General features: G+C 42.2%; 3 protein-coding genes across 3 annotated transcripts; 1 reads left to right on the top strand and 2 right to left on the bottom strand.

Annotated features, from left to right (window-relative positions):
• Positions 1 to 2,273: 2,273 nt before the first annotated feature.
• LOC113566045 lies at positions 2,274 to 6,783 on the bottom strand. The gene is made up of 4 exons (XM_026989902.1): positions 6,339 to 6,783; positions 3,261 to 6,245; positions 2,505 to 3,193; positions 2,274 to 2,446 (listed from the first exon to the last, which is right to left on the bottom strand). The coding sequence occupies exons 2-4, from the start codon at positions 3,721 to 3,723 to the stop codon at positions 2,402 to 2,404; spliced, it is 1,197 nt and encodes a 398-aa protein (XP_026845703.1). The 5' UTR covers positions 3,724 to 6,245; positions 6,339 to 6,783; the 3' UTR covers positions 2,274 to 2,401.
• A 3,571-nt stretch (positions 6,784 to 10,354) lies between these two features.
• LOC6595802 lies at positions 10,355 to 11,821 on the top strand. The gene is made up of 2 exons (XM_026989740.1): positions 10,355 to 10,738; positions 10,805 to 11,821. The coding sequence occupies exon 2, from the start codon at positions 11,039 to 11,041 to the stop codon at positions 11,552 to 11,554; it is 516 nt and encodes a 171-aa protein (XP_026845541.1). The 5' UTR covers positions 10,355 to 10,738; positions 10,805 to 11,038; the 3' UTR covers positions 11,555 to 11,821.
• A 6,209-nt stretch (positions 11,822 to 18,030) lies between these two features.
• LOC6595801 lies at positions 18,031 to 20,232 on the bottom strand. Its single transcript, XM_026989700.1, has 3 exons — positions 19,711 to 20,232; positions 18,226 to 19,640; positions 18,031 to 18,159 (listed from the first exon to the last, which is right to left on the bottom strand). The coding sequence occupies exons 1-3, from the start codon at positions 20,198 to 20,200 to the stop codon at positions 18,052 to 18,054; spliced, it is 2,013 nt and encodes a 670-aa protein (XP_026845501.1). The 5' UTR covers positions 20,201 to 20,232; the 3' UTR covers positions 18,031 to 18,051.
• Between the last annotated feature and the right edge of the window lie 4,556 nt (positions 20,233 to 24,788).

Genomic DNA, 24,788 nt, shown 5'->3' with positions numbered 1-24,788 from the left:
GGAGTTTTAATGGCGGGCCCCAAAATGATTTTCGCTTCACAGTTCAATGAACTGATCCAACCGGGTGGGTGTGGGTAGGGAAAAGATTTTGGGAGAGGGACCGCTGCTGGTGCCGGTGCCGGTGCCGGGGCCGGGACCTGGAACCTTGGATCTGGGACACTTCAAGTGTAAATTTGATGGCCTCAAGCTGAAGGTGCTCGTACAAGTGCAATCAATGATAAATCTTTACGCACTCGGCAACAATACCATACAATACTCGTATTCGTCCACAAAGTAAATATAGGCCAAGCCACATATACGATTGTGTATGTATAGGAAAACAATAAATAAATCTATATATTGTTGAAGGCTGCTGTTCACCCTCCAATTTTATCGCATGTTGGAATCGATGTTGGAAATCAATTGAATTGAAACGCTTACAATGGGAGAATGGATACGTTTGCTCAGTCAATCACTGGACTCGGATATGGGAAGTTCCATGCGAAAGCCCATTCTGGGGGGGGGGGTTACAATACCCCTACAATGGCGGTCATTATGGCCCTTAAAGCAAGCGTATGACCCTGACAGTGACTGGGACTAGGACTCCAAATACGACTCCTTTTGGGAGTCCCTTTCCAACAGCTTATCGCCATGCTGACAAATTGCAGGCCAGACAAGGACGTCTGATGCCGCCAAATCCCCAATGGAGCCGACTTAAATTCTCAATGAAGTCACAGTGAAATATAAAATCCCCAGAAGCATAAAAGGAAAAATGTATTTCAATCTATTTTGGCACAGTCTATAGGTGCCGAATGCTGCCCAAAAGATTTATGGCCTCGCTCTTGTTAAATGCTCTGTCAGACACAGAGCGATGAGAGCGAAAGGGTTCCACGGTGCGAAATGATATGTATTTTATAAAGCAGTCTTGAAGCAACAGTTGAATAATACTTTGCGCGAATCGAAGATACATATGCTCTGTGTATGTTCCAGGTGGAAGGCAGTATTTACGTATTTAATTGTTACATATATAACTTGGCCGAAAACGAGAACCTTGCCTTTTAATCAAATTGGCATTAATATGCCAGTAATTCTGTAAAACTGTAATGAACAGCAGAAAAGTTATAGAGTGCCATTCATCTGCTTTATTTGGGGAGTCGTCAAGCCCCAAGCCAGCCCCATGGCAAACACGGGATCTCACGAATAATGAGTGTGTGACAAGAATATAAATTTATATTACAGCGACTGAGAGTAAAAATATGGCCATGGCCACGCCCCAGACCTGGCTGGGCTCCTCTGAGCTAGTCTGGAGCGAAAGTATAAAAAGCCAGCAGCCGGGAGCCGGTAGCCAGGAGCCAAGAGCCACAGCAACTCTGACTCTAATATGACATTTATAAGTGCTGGGCGACGGATGGGCGACGCGACGCGACGTTGCATGTATGATGATGACGAGAAACGAGAATTACAAAGTGCATTTTTCATCATTCTCCCAAAAGGAGAACTTGCGAAACTCATATCGTGCCTCGTGCTTCGTTCAGCTTTCGAGTATGCGACATTTTCGACACACGATTTGAGTGCTTTTGAGCTGCAGGAATTCGTTGTTAACAAAAGAGGTTCTCAGGTTGATTAGATAGTTGAACTGAGCCTAGGAAATTACTTAAAGCCTTAGCTAAAATGAGCTCGAATGCATCTTCTTTCTTCCTGCCAAGTTATTCATAGAGATCTACGCTCAACTAAAGAGCTTCGAAATTAAGTAATCAGACAATTTCGGATGTCTGACAGAGTTCAATTATTGAATCCCATTTATCGTGGAAATGTCAGTGGCTTGCACTACATCATTGATGCTTACAGCTAAGCCGTCCAGATTGGTAAGTTTCTAGTTTGCCATCGCCTGGGGATATCCTTTCATTCATAGGTAAAAGGTAATTTTAGCCCTAATAATGTACAATATAAAGATGATTAGTGCTTGTAACACTTAGCTCTTTGTGCTCATCCAAATTGGAGAACTTCTTGCGAACTTCTGCTCCGCCAAGTTCTGATTTCAAAATTCTTAACGAAGGACCGTGCACAGTAAAAGCAACGCACTGGCCAAGCATCCTCACTGGAATAGGCCCTGATCAAGCCCGGAAGTGGATCAGGTGACCGCTTTCTTGCACTGGACTATGTGGAGAAAAAGCTTCCATTCATCCATAATGGGATCCAGTCTAAGACGAACACCGCCTCGTCCGGCCACCAATCCGTATCGTACTCAGTACTGATATCTTCGGCAATTGAAACCAATTTAAAAAGATCATTCATTTCAAGAGGTAAAGCTATTCGCGGCTACTTTTTATTATTATTAGTTTTTTTAATTAGCTTGAGTATTTTTAATTTGTTAGATCTAGACGCAACAGTACAAGCTGGAAACTTCTGCCAAATTTACGGCTTAAAATGCGGACCAGTTATTCAGTTCTCTTTCGGTTGAACATTTCTGGAAATTATGGATTTGAAATAATTTAATTTATTTACGCTTTAGACGAACTACCAACCTCTGCAGTAATTGTTTGTTTATGGGACGGCATTGGAATCTCAAGCTTTAGGGGTATTTTTTTACCCCGACTCAATTTCATGGCATTGCTGAAAAAGTCATTATTTATATTTCCCGCTGCGAGTCTCAGCAACTTCAACTTCTCGCAATTGGCAATAATTCCCAGCAGGGCGTCCGAGATGTCCAATGGGCTGGTCATCCACAGGCAGAGCTCCTCCAGCCGCGAGAGTCGGGCGAGCATAACCACACACTGAACCGTCGAGCAGAAGCATTTCAAGTGCACTAAGCTTTGTAGTCGAATCAGCTGACGGGTTTCTGGCAGACTGATACTTCCCCCATCGATGTCTAGGTGCAGTAGCTGGGGTCTGTCAGCGAGGGAGGTGAGCAGGGGCTCAAAGGAGTCCGCTCTTCTTATGCCAAAATGCGTCAGCTGCCGCAGTTTGGGGAGCCGCGCTAGGGCCTTGTAGGCTGAGGATTCCGCTGTCATGCCAAACTTGAATACCTCCAGATTTTTGCAGTGAGGAACAATGTCGCACAAGTTGCTTTGTGCACAGCCATAGCCGAGATGCAGACTGTGAAGTCTGGAGTTGGATTTGCAGCATTTGACCAGAGTAGATGACGCAATCTGTGGTACGTGCAAGTGAAGTTCTTCAAGGTGCTGCAGCTCGCCCAGACGTTGTACGCTGCAGTCTGGAAGATCATGGAGAGCGTTCTGAGAAAGTTATGACGTACATACATATAAAATAAATATACTTACCAAATATTGAATGAATTTTCAATCTTCTCAGATCTTTCAGCTGTCTTACTGCGGTTAGAATTTGATCGACGGGCCTCTCAATGATTGTGACGAGTATTTTAAGCTGCTTCACATTTAAATGCTCCAACTGGTGCATTCCCGCCAATGTGGAGCAGAGTATGTCGAAGAAAACGGTCGGAGTATTACAACTATATTTGTTGGTGATAACCGACATGTCAAAATTATGCAGATCTATGGTGAAGTTTTGCACCACCTCGCGGCAAATAGAAAGCTGTATCAGCTCCTCCCTAGAACTATTCTCATCGATCGTATATTCGCGGAACCGTCTGCCACATTGACTAACAAATATTTGACGAAATCTAATACAAACTTGGGCCAATCTTAGGCAATCTTGTGACGGCAAAAAGTCGAAGATGTAATTGAGACAGTCATCGTAGAGCTCCAGTATATTGGAGGCACCCATTTCGGAAGCGATCGTTGCAGAACTGACAGTAAAATTAACTTTGCATTCAGAAATGTTCTTTGGCCACGTCTGAACTTAAAAATATGACTAATATTGTGAAATATTCTCACGCTAAGAGGCCGGCTTGACGTGTACCATATACATATGTATTATGGAACTGACCTATCTTAAAGTTTTCAAACAAAAACAGCTGATTCGCGACTGGAAAGCTTTTTACTTGGGGGGTGTGTGTGGCAGTCGATGAAAAAGCTTTAAAAGCTTGCAATTTTAATATCAAATAGTTATAAAATGTTCGAAATTACAACCTAAACAATTTATTAGATGGTGTTTCCGTTATTTTGTTAATCGGACATTTGTAATTTGTATTCACATATAAACAATTTAAATTGACGATCGAGTGCCCTGAAGATCCCCCGAAGGTAAATCTACTTCGTAGTGATCAAAAATTGTCTCAGCTCCTCTTTGAGTGATCACTGTGAAGTATATTCATCTTATGCAGGGGGTCTATCTGTTAACGGAGACGACTGGCTGTTCCTTGACTTCCGTTGTTGCCTCTATCCAGGTAAAAGAGTTTGCGAATGACATCGAATGGTGGAGGAGTGCCTGTGATGCCCTGCTTCTTCAGCATTTCTCGAGTGATGCTGCACTGTCGACTAGGCTGGATTTTGGGGGCGACTCTCCTCGATATCTCCTTCTTTTGAGGAACTGACTTCTCCAAGGGAACTTGTTGAATGACCTTTTTGCCTTGGATTTGAGGTGACTGTTCGCTTTTGATGCTGATGGTCTTCTTCTTTTTCTGGCTTACCACACGATTGGGCAGAGAACGCGAGGGCACAGCTGTCTTCTGTCGGACAGGAAAATCTTGCCTTGGTGGCTCCTTTCCTACAAGCGGATTCTTGGGATCGAGCACAACGTTTTTGAAGACGACGTCATTGTTGAGTAAGACGGGCATAAACAGCTGCGGCTCCATGCCCGGATACTCAACCAAGACAGCGTTCTGGCCCAACATGAGCTTCATAGAGAATTTGGATGGTTTGTTTGGTTTGTAGTACATGATTTCGAATAAAATGTATAATAATTTTGATTCTAGAGGCCTGGGTCACTACTCCTGGAGAGGCAGTGTTCACTCAAGGGATGAATTTTCGACTTAGCTTGGCTCGTCGCAGCGTTGGGACCGGATTCACATCAAGCGCGAGAATTGTAAAAGTTCGCTGGCTGCAAAGTGTTTCATGGAAACATAGGCGCAGGAAATGTGGGGCAGAAATATCTCGGACTCGTTGCCTTTCGACTACACGAGCACCACTTTTCCGTTAATCATCTCCGATCAGCTTGAGGGCGAGTTGTGGACCATCTCCCACATTTTCGCCTCCTGCAAAAGATGCAACCAGCCGTTGCCGTTGTTAGCTTTGATTGAACTGGCCGGGAATCGGTGAAGCTATACAAATGCTGACGCTGACGACCATCTTGTTTTTAGCGTCGAAGCTCACGTGATATCCAAAAATTAAAATACGGTTATTTTCAACTCCGAACTTGGAGCGTGACAGCATTTGCTTGAGATACGAAAAATGGCCAATAAGTGTAATCGCCTGTTTATCAGCATGATCCAGAAAATCCTTTTGTGAGTTTGTTAGTGATAAATCGTTAACAGATCTCTTCACTGGTTGATCAGCCTCTAGGCTATGCAAAGAATTGCAAATATCAGATGGTATATGAATTTTGGAGCTGATGTCTGGAGCTCGCAGTTCCTTGAGCTGCACCAAATAAATGCGAAATCGTAAAAATCTTAATGAACTAATTTTAGCTATGTATGTCATTTGCTCGCAGTCGATGTCGAAGTCATAGCGTCCCAGGTCCAATTTCTGAAGAGTTTGGTTCTCTCTAGAAGCGAGACCTTGGAATAGGTTTCTCAATGCACCACTTGCTTGGCTTTCATCTATGCAAGTCCCTCGCAAATTGTGCAGCTTTGATACAAAGGCATAAAGGACTGAAGAGCAGGCATGGTTGTCGATAAATAAGTCAAGCCTCTTCGATTTCTTATCAACAAGACTAAACTTAATATGGTCGGGAGCCTCATCAGGCTCCAGTTGAGTGCGCGAGGTAAGGAGATCCAAATATCGAACTGTGGCCAGTTCATTGATTTCATCAAAATGTATCTTAGCTTCGTGGATAGATAATCGCTCCAGCCCCTTCGACATTTTGGTGGCCAATGAGTTGAACAGTGGTGCTAATGAACCGACTCGGTGCTGTCCATATATTTGCAACGACTCCAGATTTTCCAGCGTCCCCAGTGATGCATACTCGGTGGCATCCACACCAGACTTCATGCGAAATCTTTGAATCTTTAGATTTTTTTTCAGTATGGCACAATGTCAGCGAGTCTCCCTAAGATTTCGGTGCTCATAAAGGCAAGCTCACGGAGATTCGGAGATTTGACGCAGTCGACCAAGGTACGGGCATCCATTTTACACCCAGTTCCAGGATCTCCAGATTACTGAAGCCCAGCAGATTGTCTAGGGAATACACTATACAAATAGCCTGATTGAGTCTATGATTTGGACTTAGGACTATATAAAAACATAACAAAATGTACGTATATAGAATTAGAAGTTTCTTACGATTCATTTTAATCTCTGGTTTTCTCAAGGTGCTATTATGTTGAAGAGCTCTCATCGTCCACAAGATGGAGCTTAGTATTATGCTTTAGGGCATTGGCGAAGAGATTGCAGTATGCTTCCTTTTCTGTTTTGGTAGACTTCTTGATTCGATTGTAATATATTGGGAATAAAATATAAGCACTTGTGCGATTAATATGAAATGTTGAAACGATTTCGAGTCGCTTAAACAGATTAAGGCTCCAGTCCAAAAAGGCTGCAGCGAAACGATAGCTGCAGATTACAAATTGAATAAGATCTGCGTATCGAATGTTGTCCTCTGTCACCCTTCTTCCATTTAGTTCACAATTAAGTTTTATCTGCTCGAATATTGCGTACAGGCAATCATCGTTAAGATCTAGTTTGGACATTTCACTCATTTAATTTCCAATAAAATATGCATTTACTTTGAAAGCTTTTCTGGCATTGTATTCACTCTTCAAGTGGGATCATGCGACTGAAATATGTGGAATCGGTAATCGATGTATGATTTGTAAAGGCAGCTTATCAGTCTTTTCTATGGGGCTCGATAAGACATGCGATAAAGTTCGACAAAGAAAATAATTGCACAAATTTTGCCACGACTCAGTTGAGCCAGTAAAAAGTGTAAGCTCAACCCGAAAAACAGAAATGAAAATTGTGGCCAGGTGTAACACTACCCATGCCATTATAAAAAGCTTATAATTGAATTTTTTATAATGTGCTGAGCTGGTCGGACGACTAGCCTTTGGAAAATGCGGCCAGGGGACTGTGGTCGCACTTTGGCCGCATTCTGGCCGCATCCTAGCCGCCTTTTTTAAAACACCAGGTTGCGCAATAAACCACAAGTGGCGCTGTGGCCACCCGGAGCTGGAACATTTAATAGTTGAGGCCATAAATTCGCTGGCTCTGTGATACAATTAGGGGAAATGTTCGAGGTATTGGTATCTGGTATCTGGTAAATGGCTGATGGCTGAGCCGGGCTGGGGTTGGGGCTTTGCCTTGTCTTCTTTATGGGGGTGGCTGCTGGCAATTCCATTTGGGTGGTTACTGGAACACAAAACGATTGCTGAGTGGGCAAGGAAATTTGTGGGAACGGATGTGATAGTGAGTGAATGCATCGACATCGTCATAAAGTTATTTTAATTTCATTTTAGAATTCTGTCTTGCGCCACAATACTCCGGGAGCTGTTGCCAAATTGGTTTTCCATGTCCGACATGCATTTGATTTTTATTTACCTCCAAGGATGGATGTAGTTTTTGTCTCAATGATCTGTCAACGCCTGTCGCCTGGCCAAAAATTTGTGTAATTTAATCTGTCAACGACCCACGAATAAAGTAGGCCTAATGTGCGAGAAAGATGACAGGCAATGTGTTTGGAAGTCTCTTTCCCAAGGCGAGGCCTCTGATATTGTATTATATTTTATTCTTATATTGTAACCGTTCCGTTCCGTTCCTGTTGTCTCTGTTGTTTCTGCTGAGCGAATGAGCAGCCGACATTTGCATAAGTAAGAAAGTGTGAAAGTGAAATTGGGTTGGGTCTCAAATGTCCTCAAATGTGCCAGCAGCATCCTTCTGCTTGTGTGTGACTGTGTTTCTTGTTTCTGCTTTTGCTGTCTCGTAAGCCGTTTTTGCACTTTTTGACAAATGACTTAAAGCCTTTAGGGGCATCCAACGGGCTATGAAAAGGGTTCAAGTAATTTGTTGAGACTCTTGAATATTGAATGCGAGTGTGGACCACGTTCAGGGCCGCAGTCGAATAAAAATGAAATATCTTTTTGGCGAAACAGCGAAACAGCAAACAAGCAGACAGAAAAGAGAAGCCCCAACCACGTGGCTGACACAAAATACTTTATGTCCCAGGATGGTGGAATAAAATGGTTTATGGAATTATTTAGAGTTGCGTAAAACCATCGGATGGGACAACCAACATTTTATAAACCATTAAATATTCAATGGAACATCTTTGGGTTTGGTGGGGAGGGCTCCTAGCTCCTCCTAGTAACAAATTGTAATTCACTTTTAAAAAGAACATGGTTTTGCAATGTTTTCAAATCTAGCAAATTATTCATTAGAACATTAAAAGAGTTAAGTGGTCAGTAGTCCATCCGAATCGATGAATTAGTTCACCCAGGCTCAGTCGCACTCATACATTCGTTCGAGTATGCACAAATTCAGAGCGCTTTCACTGCTGTTTCAGTTCGGGTCTGTTGGAACAATGCTGAATGATGATGTCGGCACAAGGAAGTGGAGTCGGTGGACGGAGGAGTCGAAAGATGTGCGTTTAATCCGGAAACTTATTTATGTATGCCTTTCCGGTCGTTCGCCTTGCAGGACGCATTTCTCGCATGTGTACGTACGAGTATGTGCGTATATGTTCGTTTATTGTCGCACAGACAATCGCACAAACAAGAGTGTTTGAGCGGGGGGAGAGAGAAGAGGACGATGTGCCGTTCTTATGACACGCCCGCGCACACTTTCACTTTACATAAGCTCTGTTAGTGTCGTCAGCCTCTGCAGCGCTTACACTCCCGACTCGTCCTGCAGGAGGACAACTGCGAGTATCTGCGAGCATGTGTGTGGGTGGCTGTTTGCGTTGACAACACTTGATAATTCCTCCCGTACACGCACTTTGACTGGAAGATCCGTCGTCGTCCCCCCAAACTTCCTAGTGCCATCAGATACATATGTATCCCTGGGATACTTTGCCCCCGGGCATACGACAGTTTCTTGTCTGTGGCTTTGAATTATTTAAAATTGTTTTAATGGGGGTTCCGTGATATACTCGTACAATGGGGGCAGATCGATACAATTTTATAAAATGCTATATAAATAGTAGTTTAGTAGTAGTAGTTGTTTAGCATCCTGCTTTGCTTTCTAGTTCATCGCCACGAAAGGACTGCCGTTATCCATCTCCACATTGGCGATGACTTTGGTTTTTCTATAGTCTACGGTTGGTTATTTTCAGCCTGGTTCTGCTGAGGTAGGGTATTGTTGTAAGAACCCTTGCTGTTAATTTAATTAACGTGCAAAATGGAGAAATTACTTTCTGCTCTTCGAGCTGGTGGGCCGCTGAAAAGTTTCACAGCTGTGGCTGGCAGAGACCTTCGCGGAAAAGGAAAATGCCAGCCAGGCCATAGATCAAAGCGCGCCTGCTGTGCCACCTTTTACCCCATTCTTGTGTTTGTATTCCCTATACGAGTATGTTTGCATGGATGTACGAGTATGTGGCGTTTTCAGCAGGTATATGCCGAGCCATCTCAGTTGTAGATAAAGTAGGTCAGTATACTATAGTAGTGCCATGCCAATAAAACTTAATGTGTGTGTGTCCCATATATATACATACTATATGTATGCATGTAAGCCCAGGTGTGTGCATGTGTTTGTCCTGGCCTGTTGATATTTTTTAATATTTATAGAATTTTAAAATGACCGTTAAGTGTATATATTAAACATTTAAATATGTGAACAGTGCAATTGGATAAATTCGTAACTGTTTTCGTATTTCCGGCGAGCTTAGTCAGAGCATAGCTAGAGGTGCACACGAAATCTCTTCATACTAGTATGGGTAAACGACAGCTATCCCACACCTGCACGTTACACCATATCTCTCAGATTGCCGAATCTGGATCAGATCGAATCATTGTTATAGCCATAAGCACCAAATAAATATGCAGTGACTACGCAGCGCCCTTCACGATATAACCGATCTTCTGTCTCTCTCTCACACACTCTTTGTCGTTCAATGTTAGCGCCCTTTGCCGGAGGGGGGGCATACTGACTAAGTATTGGGTATAAATGCAGAGTTGCATAGCAGCAACTCAAAACGTACACTCATGAGCAACACAACACTAGATTACCCCGAATCTTATCTTATCTGGAGATAAAAAATATCTGTTTTTGGAAAGTTGGAACTGCAGTAGTTCCATTTGTCAGAATGGGGGAATCAGAAGTGCTGAAACTGAACGACTATTGCTTCGAGATGATATTGTCTCAGTTGAGTATGGAAGGACAAATAAGTTTTGCCCAGACCTGCCAGAGGTTCCGGGGAGTGTTTATGGGCTGGTCCCGTCGGGAGTTTGCGAGTGTTTGGATCGTAGGAGAAGTCTTGGCTGTGGAACTGAGGCTGCTGAGCGAGGTGGCTATGAGTGTGAAAAAGCTTAATATCTATTGCAATGATCTAGATAGTTGCTTTGACTCTCAATACCCAAATCGCAGCCGCAATATTCTAATCAAAAACTTCTGTAGACTGATTCAAAGCATGCGAAATCTGCAGCTCGTCAAAATCTGGCAGGGAAATCGGCACTCGACATCGATCAGCAAGCATGTGCTCCGGATACTAAAAGACTCATCCCAACTTAGACAACTACACATCTGTACTCTCAGTAAGTTAATACAATATTCATGATAATCATGAGATTATCCTTTTCTTAACTGCGTTTCTTCTTCAGAACTTGAAACGACGCAAATTAGAAAGTTTGAGCAGCTTGAGATCCTCTACATAGATGTGAAGCTAACAGCCAGAGATCTGCTACAGTCCTGCAGAACAATGACAAGTTTGCAGACTCTACATCTTACCGATCAAGTGAGCAGTGCGAGACTCAGGGAAGTCCTGGCACACCTACCCTACCTACGGGACCTGAGCTTCGTGATTTATCGCAGTGACTCCAAGCACTCGAAACTATATGACTGCTGCCAAGACGCAAGCAGCTCCTTGTCAATGCTCTTCGATTTCCTGGCTAGCCAGAGGACCGAGGACCACCTTGCTATCGCTCAGTGTAAAGGGCCAGATATGTGCTGTTCACGAAGCCGAGTCGCTGGCCAGCATCAAGTCACTGGAGGTCCTTGACTGTAACTTTTCTAACCCCGATTGTGTGCTGCTCCTCACAGGGCTGTCATCCCTAAGGGCCCTGCGTATCACGTACCTCCAGCAGATAGATATATCCTCTGCGTATCTGTACCTGATTCGACAGTGCCGCGAGCTGCGCTTCCTGCGCATCTTCGACTACAACATCAATCCGGACTTTGTGAGGAAGGCCTCCGAAGTGCTACAAGATGTAGAAGCGAAAAAGCCCTTAAAACTTCTTATCCACGGTCGACACAACTCCTCAACATTAAGGGAGTTCACCTCCATGGCTGAAGATAAGAAAAATATCATATTCCGCTCATTAACTGCCACTGAACTGTTTACTTTAATATGAAATGAAGTGTTGGATATAATTTTACCGTTTTAGTTTACCGTTCTATATATAAGCGATATATAAAACGGAGCTGTTACAAGAGACACGTAGTGGTTCGGTTAAACGTTTATTTGAGAGTGAGTAAAGTGGTATATACATTATGAGCACGATACAATACAGTATTTTAACTGTAGGTAACTGAAGGTTAAACTGAAACACAATAAATATATACATATGTACCTATTCGCAAAAAATAATCAAAAGAATTTCTCAAAAGAAAAATGTGATTATATATGGTATGTGTATTTTTGAGAAGAAAAACTCCGACACGTCTGTATTAGTTTCCCCCGGGGGCTGGTGCCGAAAAAAAGTTAAAAGTAAAAACATTTCTGATGATTGTGGTAGGAGAATTGGTGGTTGGGGTAACGATATTTTCAATTATGCGAAACTCCGAAGTGTTAATGAAATCTGTCAGAAACAATTTGGCATAATTTTTCACTTAAAGCCGCCAACAATTTATAATTAGAAAATGCTGCGAGGAGCAACAAAGGAAAAAATAAAATAAATAAAATGATTTTACCTGTTGGGCAAATTTATGGAAGAACAGACTTTCTTTTCATTTGGCAATGGACGGCCGTAGCCAGCAGCGGGGAGCAGCAGGCAGCAGCGAAGAGCAGGACATATACAAAGTGATTACGGATAGCCAGGGACAGCCACATAGACAGAGACAGATACAGATACAGAGACAGAGACAAGGAAAAGCAAAATGGCAACTGTCGGAGTCGGAAATACATCAAGTGTGCGCACAAAGCCGTCAAGCGAGTGCTACGAATAAGCGGAAGTGGGCCTGCAGAATAAGTTTGGGCCAGGAAACGGCCACGCGGCGTCCATTGTGTCCTTGGGAGCGGATGTGGCGAGGGGAATGGAGTCGGAAATTATTGTTTCTATTTTAGATTGTCGCCGTCTGTTTGCTGGTTAAACTTTTTCATTTATGACAGACCCGACCCGACCCAGTATGTATTCTATCTATTTGTATTCTTTTTTTTTGTTATGTTTGGAAATTTTTCCATTTTTATAAAAAATTTCGCTTAATGACTTAATGACGAATTGATGATTGTAGGTAATTTGTATGTGGAGGGTGGCCGAAGAGTCCAAATACAATATAGTATTAACGATTGATACAATTGGATGAGGCAAGCGAGCCGATCTCGAGCCAAAGTAATAGATTGGGGACAAAAAAGGTCTGTACTGTATCAAGCAGTAACTAACTAGAGCAGCTGGGCCTGCTGCAGGCTTAATGACTGCATGTGAAAAAAAATAGAACAAGAGCGAGCATAGATAAAGACTAGGTGAAGAAATGAGAGCCTGGTACTAAGCGAGCAAAGGCAAAGGTACGCTTACGTTACTTTGGGTTAGTGCAATGACCAAAATGGAACAGAAAATGAATTGATAGGCAATAGAAAGATGGTAAAAAATTTACAGTCGGGCTTCGTCCGAACAGACTCTATCATCGCGCTGAGTTCTGTGGGGTACAGCTGTTACGGATAGTATTTATTGGCTCTCTGACTCAAAGGCACTTGTAGAAATACTCCTTAAAGCTGGTTTTTATGAAAGTGTGAAATTCGAGATCGTTTGACATTAATTAACTTGTTCTACAAGAGCAGGAAATTGATTGTCCTGTGCCTGTTGTTTGAAAACTTGAGAAAGTAATTGCATTGTTTGACAAGGACCCAAACAACTGTGTGACCTTCTCACACTTTACAGTCTTAACTTACATCGTCTTCTGGCCTGAAACGGCTTCTTCGCCTCAAAGGGCTGGGTGGATATGGATGTGGCGGAGCTGGCAGAAGTCGAAAGTTTTTGGCTTTTTGACTCTTGAACTGGTTTGACACGCATCAGACGGGGGAGCGGGAGCGGGAACGGGAGCAGGACTAGGGCTATGGGAAGGCGATGCAAATCTCTTATCAGGAATTTCTGTAAATGGATATTTCGAAAAAATTTGGTGAAAATGTTGTGTACTCGTAAATTTGTTTGATGCTCTCGAGGCGAAGATGCACAACTTGTCGAAGTGTTTCAATTAAAACTTGCCCAACTTGTTGACATTTATCGAACACAAAGAGCTCAGTGTCGTATCCTGTTCTGTCTAGGGTCTGGTCGATCCCCCACACAACAGCCTTTGACAGCTTGGGGCTAGGGTTTCGGTTTCCTTGGCAACAAAAAGACGTTGACAGTAGTACTTAATGTCATTGTTGAAGCACTCCTAGTTTACAGAAAGCAGACATCAGAGGGTGGAAGTTTTCCATGATACTGTCCACAGTCCATAGTCCACAGGACAGTGCAGTTCCCAAATCTCATTTCCGAGCAATAACCAGATTAGGAACTGTGTCCCTGTGTGTTTTTGTATTACAACAGAATACAATATAAAGTTATTTGGCTTATCTCAGATTCTCTTCTTTTCCAAAATAGTAGTTTGTCCATTGATTTTATTGACGGCAACTGAATTGACATCACTTTGAATGATAGTAACTAAATGAATTCAGATGGACAAAGACACTGTGCTCTTGGCCGTTTACTGTTCCTCAGATGTGTTCAATATTTGTTCGATTTCTTTGACCTATTGACAGCAAAATCTATAATGAAATCAGAGCAAAACACTGGCTGGACTTTGCAAGGTATATAAAATAACTGGCAAAAATCAGACTTGTATATTTTGTACTCTTAATACTCGTGTTTAATTTTGTTACACCAATTACCATGTTTTAAGTGTATAAAAAGTTAAAGTCGAATGACTCATACTTAGCATGCATATAAAACATGTTAAAGCATGATCCAAAAGTGGTTTTAATAAAAAGAAATCAACGTTGAATAGGTTATTGCAAGCATTTTGTTTGACAATTTTGGGCTACCGAATTTACCCCAACTCCGTTGAAGCCCAAGCGGAGCCTCGCAAATGTGTCACAGACACACACACACACACACACACACGTGCAAAGTTATTGCGTTTTGTTTCCATTGAAATACACATAAATAATCCAATTAATTGACAAAGCAACATGAGGCTCCCTTTTGGGACGTCAAATAATTGGTTTATGGCCAAAGGCATCGACATCCTCATCAGTCCCGGCTCTGGGGCTCCGGGGCTCTGTGACGCTGGCTGGAAGCGGCGGTTTGAAGTTTCAATTTCAGTTTCAGATACGGTTTAAGTGTTAGTCGGTGACCCGCTCGCATAAAACGGCTAATTGGTTCCACAGAAAGGTAACATAATTGGCATGGTGGATGGCGAACACTAAGCTAGACGGCTAATTGAATATTCCCGAAAAAGGGATGTTTCATAAGCCGTCAAGTAAATGTTGTTATAAAAGTTGTAAGTTGAGAGCCTCGAAAACTATGGAAGATCCGATTATATCTATGCCTCTATGAAATGAATTAAGTAAAGCAAAACTAAGTTGTTTTTCTGCCTTTAACAATTGAATTAATGGCCAAAGTCAGCGAAGAATAAATGTACATACAAATAAATAGATATACATATGTGAAATTTGTAGGTGCATCATTTTCGCCATGCATTTTATAATTAAGTGCACAAATATTTATGCCTTATTTGGGCGTTTATATAATAGTATTGTACATAATTACTGATGCTATCTTTTACAAATTAAGCTGTTATATACTTTCGCTTATGCCATACAAAAATATCTCACATTATGCAGAAAGACCTATGAAAACCAATTTGCAGCGGGCCAAGAAGAAAGAGACCCAGGAGACGAAATTTACACATCGTGTCTTTTTTTTATTTTTTGGGATAATATAAATTTATTTGTGTATTTCTTTCTGAAATTCTTTATCCGCTGTGTGAGGAAGGCCGCAGCCGAATAATGTGAGAATTCATTCAATCGCAACTGCAAATTTGTGTGACTGAACTGCGAAAAAATAAAGAATATCCCAGCACGGAGTTAAGACTGCGATGTACATATGTACATATCCGGGTCTCAGCTACGAATTTAAATAAGAGTTGGTCGGACTTTCCCAGGAATGTTTTACATATATTGGGAGGGGGAGTCCAACCTCATCTAGAATTTGTGGAATTCCATGATCTTTGCTAGTTTCAAGGAAAATTGAGATGCAAATAAATGCCATGACCAACGGTAAAGTTGAAATAAATAAACATGCAGATACGGATTCTTTTGCAGTGAGATTAAATTCCCATATCGTTATTAAGGATTAAAGGTGAGATTATGTTGAGAGTTTGCTTTCCAATGACCTAATGAGAGCATTGCGGTCAGAGCCTATCATCTTATTGAGGTGAAAATAAGTATTCACATATTTGATTCCGTGCCACATCGGTAAAAGCATCAGTCCTGAGTACCAGCTGCAACTGCAGACCGACTCGTAAATTAATGACACATGTGGAAGCCACAAAACCAATACAAGTATGAAACATCAAGAAACTGCGGCAGACACAGCTGAGTGGGCCCATTGACATTGTCTGATTGGATAGAGAGAGTATAGAGTATGGAGAGCAGTGCTTGATTGAGGCATTCTTTGGGCGGGCTGTGCTTCGGCTTGGACTCTGGCTCAGATCGGCTTTGGGCTTGGCTTTCATATTGTTTAGTTGTGTTTGTGTCTGGGCCTGCTGTTTGCACGGCACTCAACTACTTTGCGAATCTGCTGGCATTGTATACTATTCTGGCATATTTAATTAGCAGCAGTCTCACAAAATTGTCCGACAGCTGACAAATTATGCCACTGTGGTCTCTTGGTCTCTCTGCCTCTCTGTTGGGCACTAATGCACTCGGCCTAAATAATTTAGCATTCATTGTCTCCCTCTCTCTGTCTCTCTCCCTGTCTACCTCTCTCTTCATCTATCTATGTTTGATTGTGTCTATTTTCAACGAGTTTTCAGTGCGTAAATAAAACAGAGACTGCTCGTTGCTTAGTTTGCACATTGCACTCACATCACATCCGGGCCACGCACTGCGTATACGCAATTTGCATTCCACCCCAGCTCAAGCCCAGTGTCCCGAGGCACTTTCAACACCGCACACAGGTGGACAATCTAATGCCAAGTGCCAGCTGTTGTCTATTCAACGTCAATTTCAATTGGAAGCTGGCTTAAAAATTGCAATTGCAATTACAAACCCTTCCCAACACGCAGGGCAGCCCAAGGCAATCCAATTGTAGCTTGTACGATACGTGAGAAATAAAAAAAGGGCTAATCGATCATATGTGCAGTTCTCCACAATACAACGTTGCAGCATCCGTGTTTAGTTTCTAAATTATTGCTTGAGCTGCCGCACAGGTGAAATTGCCATTTCGGAAAATTAACACCTGTCAATCGGTCTGGTGGAAATGTGGGTGGAGTTCTGCAGGTCGTATTTAATTTCATTAAAATTAAAAGATCTATTTGTTTTAAGTACGACTACATATGTAGGTATGTACATATGTACCTATAGTATACAATTTACGAACATTATATTCTCGGATGCATCTGCATATGTTGCCAGCTGCAAATTGAATGCAATCAATTGCCTTAATGGTTTATTCTTAGTGAAATTTATGACACTTTCGATTTATTAGATTTTCCCAATGTATGCAAATCTTTAACTATAAACTATATTTAACTATAACTATATAATTGTTGGACAGAATTTCGCTGCCGTTGCAAGGGAAGTTCTTGTACCGAAAAGTAAAAACGCAACCATTCATATGTAAGGTTTATTTGTGACTAAAAAATGCTCTGCTCGCAGGCAGATAAGATAAGAGAGATAAGAGAACGTCGCTTCGTTACGTCTCTCACTCATACATACGTCACATACTCATATGTCATTCCCAGTGGACATCATAAAATGTCCGGAAACGGACTTAGAAATGTTAAAAATCCGGGAGCGATGAGTGAAGTCTCGCAAAATGCTCGCAGACGGACTTAGAAAAGAGCATTTACCGGACAAAAACCGAGTGACGACAAAGTCTCGCAAAACTATCACAAACGGACTTAAAAACGGGCAAAATACGCAAGAAACGCCGGATCACGTAATAGAACATGAACGAACATGTCAAACTGCGGCCCGGCACAACGCCGCCGTTTTTTCGTTTTGTGTTATTTTGTGATTAAAAACCGCAGCAGAAGGACGTAAACCCCCGTTTAAATCATAAATCATATTTTTAAATCATAAAAATAGTGAAAAAAAGGAAAAATCGGTAAGTAAATTATTATTTATTTAATAGTATAGTATAGTGCACAAAATTTGAGTTTGGGAGCAGTATAAGACCCCAAAAAGACAACAATCTACACATTCTGTGTATATATTTAGTTAGCAGAGTTAATGATGTCGGGCGAGAAAGCATTCGACCAATGGATTCGGAGTTCTTGGCGTACAATTGTGTCCGACGAGGTCGCACGACAGTGCTCTTGGCGGGGCACAGAGGAGAAAAAGTGCATTAGGGGCTTGCGGGTTACTCTAGCCATCCGTAGTAAGTATTATTTTCAAATTAATATGTATATTGTAATATAATAAACATGATTATTTGTTTACAGCGGGATATAAGGAAAGATTTTCGTTAGAAGAGCAAAAACACTTTACAATTTCTGTCTGCACAGACGAGTATTTCATATTTTCAATCTGCCGCATCTGAAAGACGAATTTTGTTTGTGAAAGTCGTATGTAATAATCAATTTGGAATCAGTTACCACTCACCTGCTTTTTGGTTAAGTTGTAAGGGACTATCGAGGCCAGGCAGAAGTTCAACTTATGTGGGATACCGATCCTGCTGTTGTATAGTGCATTCTCAAGGTGCATAAAGAACTTCTTCGGCAGATGCATGTCCGTCTGAGTAATCTGAAAATAGCCCAGCTTGGGGCACTTTTCCAGAACCGGTAACATCCACCTTGCGAATTCGACTTCCCTTGGACTATGCTCTGACATAACTACTAAACTCTCCAGCTCCATCAGCTGGGCCAATGGCTGAATGTATTTCAGTCTTTTGAACACACAGGAAACCCTTCGGAGGGAGGTTATTTGAGCCAGGACAAAGACGTCTTTTTCTTTGAGGAATTCGTTTCTGGAACATTCAAATCTGCTATAAATGTCAACCTCCTGCAATGTCGTCGAGTAATGTGTTGCCAGGCTCTTCAGCACTGGTAGCCGGCACTCTCCATTGGATACAAGTAAAAATGATCGAAAATTCACAACACATATTTGAAGACTTTGCGACTTAAGATCGAAGGATATAGAAATCTCTTCGCTGTTGATCTCTATGCCATTTTCCAAAAGAGTTGGCAAAATATGATTCATCGTTGTGAACATGTTCCAGATAATAAAAAGACACTTTAAATTTTTAACATTCAATAGATGTGCACAGTTTACGTCCCGCAAAAGGCTTGGATCATTTGAAATTAGGGAAAGAGTTCCGCGCGTGCTGAACGAAATTTGCGTATCGAAACTCGAGACAGCTATATGTCTGGAAACTAGATTCATGACATCTGCGGAAATCAGGTGCCCCTTGTTCAGCAGACTCAATTTGGTGAGATTTTCGAGCTTTGCCAAATGTCGAATACTTCGTGGATCGGAGATTCCGCATTCTAGGAATCTTAGGTTCTTGATTTTTTCGATAGTTTGGGCCAAATCATCATCTATTTCGAATTGCAAGATCAATCGCGACAGTATTTGCCTTTTCCTGTCAGCGATGGCTTTGAGTAGGGTCCTAACGGGAACGTTTGCTTTCTTTGGTCCCTGTGGGATGATCAGTGCCTCGTATCTAGTATCCATTCTTTGTCGTTTCCTGTCGGATTCCTCTTCGATTTCCGTGTCTGGTGCCAATGGTTTCCTGATTTCCAATTGCTGCAGCTTGTCCAGATTGGCCAACTTCACATATTCCTCATCTCTTATCAGTCCATTATTGTTCAGTACGAATTTTAACTCTTTTAATTTCGGGCAGTGCTCAACTATATACGTCAGTTTTCCATAGTCTGAGTAGAGATAAGAGTTCAGTTCCAGGCTCGACAACGACTGGTTGTTCTTACAGAACTCGACAAGATCGAACATAGCAAATCTGGCAGTGAGACAAAGCTTTGAAATATTGTGAAACCGACCCAGACCGACAAACTCACACTCTGCAAATGGAAAAAAGAGTCTATTTACTCGTATAATGCCACTTTGTTATTTGTTCGGGTGAAAGCATACCTGCTATGTTCACAATAAACTTTTTCAATTTGGGACTGGCTGTCAGTTTCTCCTCTTGAATCACTTTACATATTTTTTGAAAAATTTCCTCGTGATTCTCGAGGTATTTTTTTGGTGCGTATCTCAATTCAATGCTTTCAAGACTTTCATTTCTCCGCATGGCCGTAACAATTGTATCGATGTACCAATCCGTCCTTACCTTGGAGGCACCTTTCAGTAGGCTGTGAAGTTCATTGAACTTGACGGTCATATGCTTATAAAGCTTCATTTGCAGCAGCTCGATTTGAAGCAAATTGTACATAGAGCGCGACCAGTCCCTTAAGATGAACCGATGTCTCTTGCAAGTGGCCGCAAAATAGTAGAGGTCTCTGTAATGCTCAGCATTGAATGGTGCTGCCTCGTCGATCGGATCACAATTTTTCTTTACAAAGTCAAGTATGTTAAACAAGTCGTAGTGACTGAGATCCGCTATTTTCTGTGGTTTCAGCATTTTAAACTATTATCGTATTCAAAATATTTTCAAATTAATTAATTAATTTCACAATAATTTTTTCCAAGTTTTTTTTCGCACTAAAAGATTGAGCTTATCACATACGTGCGTCGCGTGGAGCGTTGATCGAAGTATGACGCGTCGTCTCACTGGAGAGGCGAGATGTTGCTACTCTACCCTATAGTAGTATAGTGCTGGGTAGATTTAACACTTGTTAAAACTAGAGGAAGGTTTCAACAAGTGTTTTGGTTCCGAAAAGACATTCGGTTGTAATTAAAACTCTCGGAAATCAGGGAATGATTTCGTTCCTAGGATTTTATATTACAATTGTTTGTTATACTCAAAATTCGAGTATTCGAGACTCGTCTCTCCAACACTCATACGAGTACATACTGCATTATCACGTCATGGTGTCACAGAGCTTATCATCAAGTCAAAGTAGAGTATATCTTGCTTGTTGGTTTTTAAATAAGCATTATTCTGAACTGTCTGCCTAGTGTGATACATTTCCTAGGGTACACCTGATTCGGTTAGATTCTGTCTCGAAGGTTTGCATTTTTTTCACAAATATTTATCGGTTGGAAACAGTAAAGCACAGAAAAGCTTGAATGCTTTAACAAAGTGCTTTGAGTGCTTATATATGTATATGTATGTGGGGGAAAAAATGCGGCTGGGAATGCTCGATCATCAAAAAAGCTTAACAAGACATACATATGGATACATATACATACATATGTACATACATGCGAGTAGGCAGTGTAGTGTATGTTTATCTGATGTTCCAGTGGGAAATGATCTTGCCACACTATTCTTATTAAACTAACCTTATTCAATTTGATTTTGTTTTCATAGACAGATATTCCATAAAAATATTCGATGTGTGTTCTCCTTGGTCCCAGACACATTTATTTTATGCGCCGACGGACAACATTAGGCATAAGACTCGGACATCTCTTGGATTTATGGGCGCAGCTGCGACTTTTAATGGAAACTTAAAGCGCAGTTAAAGTTTGTTTAAAGTAGTTGCGGCGGCAAAGTGAATCTGGCAGCTGCACTTAATTTGCAGCCAGCTCATTTGTTTTGCACCCCCCCTTCGGCATTACCATGCCCATCGACCGACAGCACCATTACCACCCACCCACCGCAACACAACTCTGCCAGAGCCGGCGTGCATTTTTCTCTGCTCCTTCTCTGCTTCTTGCAGCTCTCTCTCTCTATCTTGCGGTGCGATGTGGTTAGCAGGGAATATGGAAAAAAAGCGAGGATGAAACTTTAGAAGCCGTTATTTCTTGTTGCAACCTCCCACCATCTCACCATTCCGCCACAGTTGTGCTGTGTTGTGGTGGGTGCGTGTAATCTACTCAAAGCAAATAAATTTTTAATGCTGACTAATGTAGAAAATGTGAGCAGAAATTTACCTGGCAATCTCTGAAACTTTCGTTCTTTCCTCTACAGCTACGAGTATTTTATGCCAGGAAGTAGTCCTTCGTCCTTCGACCTTCTGCTTTCGTCCTTTGTGCCACAGGGTGGTAAAAATTGATAAGAAAGCCCTATCTGAGATGCAGCTATTTGTATCTCCCAGAGAGAGATTAACGATTCATTAGATGCCACTGACCCAATTGGGAAGGAAAAAGCTTGTCAACATTTGTCAAGAATCGAGAGCGAAACAAATTGCAAGAAATGTGAAGTCATTAAAAACAATTTCAAACAAACATCGGAGAAAAGTTTTCCGCTCTCCAAAACTTGAGGAAATTTTAAATGCGAATATAAGCAAGACAATGGTCGGGTGGGAGGGCTAGCGGCAGGGGCAGTGGCAGTGCTGCAGGAGCAAATTGGCAAAACACATAACGATCCAGACACCAATGGCCAGACAATTCTCGCAAATGTCTAGAAACAATCGCAAGTGACAGCCGACTAAGGGCGCCCAAATGATGTTGGATGCTGTTGCGTTAGTTGGTAATGAAAGGGAGTTGGTGCTGGAAGTAGGGCTGCCAAACATTAACGAGCATCAGCGAAAAACTTGCAACTTGCCGACGCCTGCAACTGAACAAGCTTCAGCTGCACGGAGGCCGGCATGGGCATGGGCATGGGCATGGGACGAGACAAGGGCATTGTTTACGAAATGCTTCAAGTAAATTATGCAGAATTGCAACAGCAGCAGCACTGCTAAAGTTAAGCGGAGAACAAAATGGAATTTACGTTGCCTTCGCCGATGTCTTTGTTGCCATTGTGCGAGTTTTTTTAATAAACTTAATAACTTTGCAATTTGTTGGTGCAAATTTCGCTTTGGACAACGTCGAAAATTGGCTGCGGCAACACATGGCGTATACTTCATCTGGAGTCGCCTCATGCCAGAGACACTTTCGAATTAATATAATATACTCGTACTTTGCCAGTGGGAGAAACAGCTCAAAAAGTCCAACTAATCGTTTAAAATCTCTATCATGGGTTAAGTCGATCAAGATCTGTTTAAAAGGTTGTGGCGCTGTTTGAAAATATTACAGGCACCACAAGACAAGTTACGACATTTGGCTCTCTTAGCTCTTTAAAAATGCACGTATACTTCCATAACAGGGGCCGAATTGAACCTCAACCGAAAATCTAAGAAGTTGAGGCAGGGATAGGGAGAGTACCTTGTTGAATAAACAGACATCTGTGGCAAGTGAGGTTAGGACACAAATTGAATTTGCGCCCTGAAAGAGCATAGCAAATATACGACACGCATACGCCGCGGCGTGCGGTACGTAAAACCACAAAACCCACATGCATGTCAGTGGAAAACCAAGACACCGGACAGCGAAAAAATCACCCACTCACCTGCTCGCCTACTCACCTGATGGTCGTAGTCAGTCAGCCGTGACGCTTAGATATTTTCGGCATGCGGCATGCGGAAGTAGGAGAGAGGGCCAAAAACAGGTCCGCTACATGAACACAAATTCTGTGGGCTCAATCCCGGCTAGCACCAACTGGGAGAGGCAAGCAACATCATCATTCCCACTGCGTCTGAATGACAGTTAACAGTTGCCACGCTGGCCAGAGCATAGCGGTGGCCAGAAGGTAAATAAATCAAACAAAAATGGCGACTTTGGGCTACGTGACAAGCGAGCCAAGTGCGAGCGCCATGTACGAGAATCGATGCAGAGATGGAGAGATGGAGACAGGCTCTCTGGCAAGAGTCACATGTCACGGAGACCGGCATAGCTAGCCCAGCTCAATGGCTTGACTGATTATCGCACAGCTGCTGATGATATATATAGATATCTGCCAGCTGGATTTGGGTGTAATAGAAACCGAACTCATCGCTGACAAGCGACACAAATGGAAGTCCAGACATTGGATCTTTGTGCTGACAAATGCTTTCTGAATGATGCCTTCCAATGCCGATGACCATCAATGACCAGAACAGAAGCACCAGCAACAGTTGAGGCTATTGTGACACATCGGGGAGAAGCGATAGGCTTTAATTCTGAAAAGAATACTTGTCTGTTGAATATCATATTGGGATTAAGATGGCATTAATCTAGAAGGGAGATCTGAGGATCGAAACTCTCTTACCTATTTCCGACTGTATGTTCTAACATAAATGATTTATGCTCTTGACTTGATATCTCTCTTGACTTTTAACTGCGGTCCATAAAACGGAATAGCCTGATGAATTTTTGACTGGTGCGCATTATTTATTCAATTGCTGTTCTGCTCCTGTTTACGTGACCTCGCCTGACCCACTGAACTAGAGCTGACCCCCAACCCAAATGATATGCACGGTGCATGCAGGTCTCTCTCTCTCTCTGCTGCTGCTTGCACCTGCACCTGCACCTGCTGCTCTGTCTGTATATGCATCTGCATCAGTATCAGCATTTGTGACTGGTATGCCACACAATTGAATATATTATGGAATATATATTGCGGCACATATACGAGTAAGACTAACAATGAATTGCGGTCCCTGAAAACTACGGGAAGCTCTCCACGGCTCTCCCATTGCGGCAGTTGCCGTTTGCTTTATGCTGATCATTTTGTTTGAATTAATTTGCGGCTGTCATACAAACCTTAAATTAGTCGGCAGCGATTTGCATACACACAAGTGGAAACTTTGCGCCAGAGTTTCGGACCTTGACGTGATTTTGATTGGTTTGTTGGACAGCAGCAGATGCCTCGAAAAGAAATATGTTAATGTTTCTGAAAAGTAATATTAGTTCACGAGCTCCCTCCCATAATTCAGTTTGCTTCCAATTAAATTAAATTGTTTTCTTTTTGGGCTTGGGAGTTTTTTTTACTGGCTTTTCCGAGGCAGGAACGAGTCGAGTGAATAGCAGCTGTCCGAAAGCTTGAAAGCCGTTGGGGTTTTGTGGTTTTTGGGCTAGAGTGAGCCAAGTACACAGCAGTGTGGCTTGGTGGCAAAAAAATAAATGTTTTGCCACTCTGCTTTTCACGACAAATTCGGTTTTTGTTTATCTCCACTCACAGTGCCCAGTGCCATACATGGAGAGATTTTCCCTCTCATGGCTTCTTTTTTCCGAGCATCTGCATTGCCTTTTGTGCGACAGGCTGGCTCTGAAAGAGCTAACTGCAATTTGGCCGCTTTAAG

Source organism: Drosophila persimilis, unplaced genomic scaffold (genome assembly GCF_003286085.1).
Source record: "Drosophila persimilis strain 14011-0111.01,24,50 unplaced genomic scaffold, DperRS2 tig00000431-arrow-pilon, whole genome shotgun sequence".
Taxonomy (NCBI): Eukaryota; Metazoa; Arthropoda; class Insecta; order Diptera; family Drosophilidae; genus Drosophila; species Drosophila persimilis.
Note: the sequence above shows the minus strand (reverse complement) of the source record. Positions and strands in the feature narration are given on the sequence as shown.

Coding starts and splice junctions, on each gene's coding strand:
- LOC113566045 (XM_026989902.1), bottom strand. CDS start 3,723: ATGGGTGCCTCCAATATACTGGAGCTCTACGATGACTGTCTCAATTAC. Junction 3,194..3,260: donor GAAAATTCATTCAATATTTG/GTAAGTATATTT, acceptor ATGATCTTCCAG/ACTGCAGCGTACAACGTCTG. Junction 2,447..2,504: donor AACAAACAATTACTGCAGAG/GTTGGTAGTTCG, acceptor CATAATTTCCAG/AAATGTTCAACCGAAAGAGA.
- LOC6595802 (XM_026989740.1), top strand. CDS start 11,039: ATGACTGCTGCCAAGACGCAAGCAGCTCCTTGTCAATGCTCTTCGATT.
- LOC6595801 (XM_026989700.1), bottom strand. CDS start 20,200: ATGCTGAAACCACAGAAAATAGCGGATCTCAGTCACTACGACTTGTTT. Junction 19,641..19,710: donor GTTTATTGTGAACATAGCAG/GTATGCTTTCAC, acceptor TTCCATTTGCAG/AGTGTGAGTTTGTCGGTCTG. Junction 18,160..18,225: donor ACAACTTAACCAAAAAGCAG/GTGAGTGGTAAC, acceptor TTCGTCTTTCAG/ATGCGGCAGATTGAAAATAT.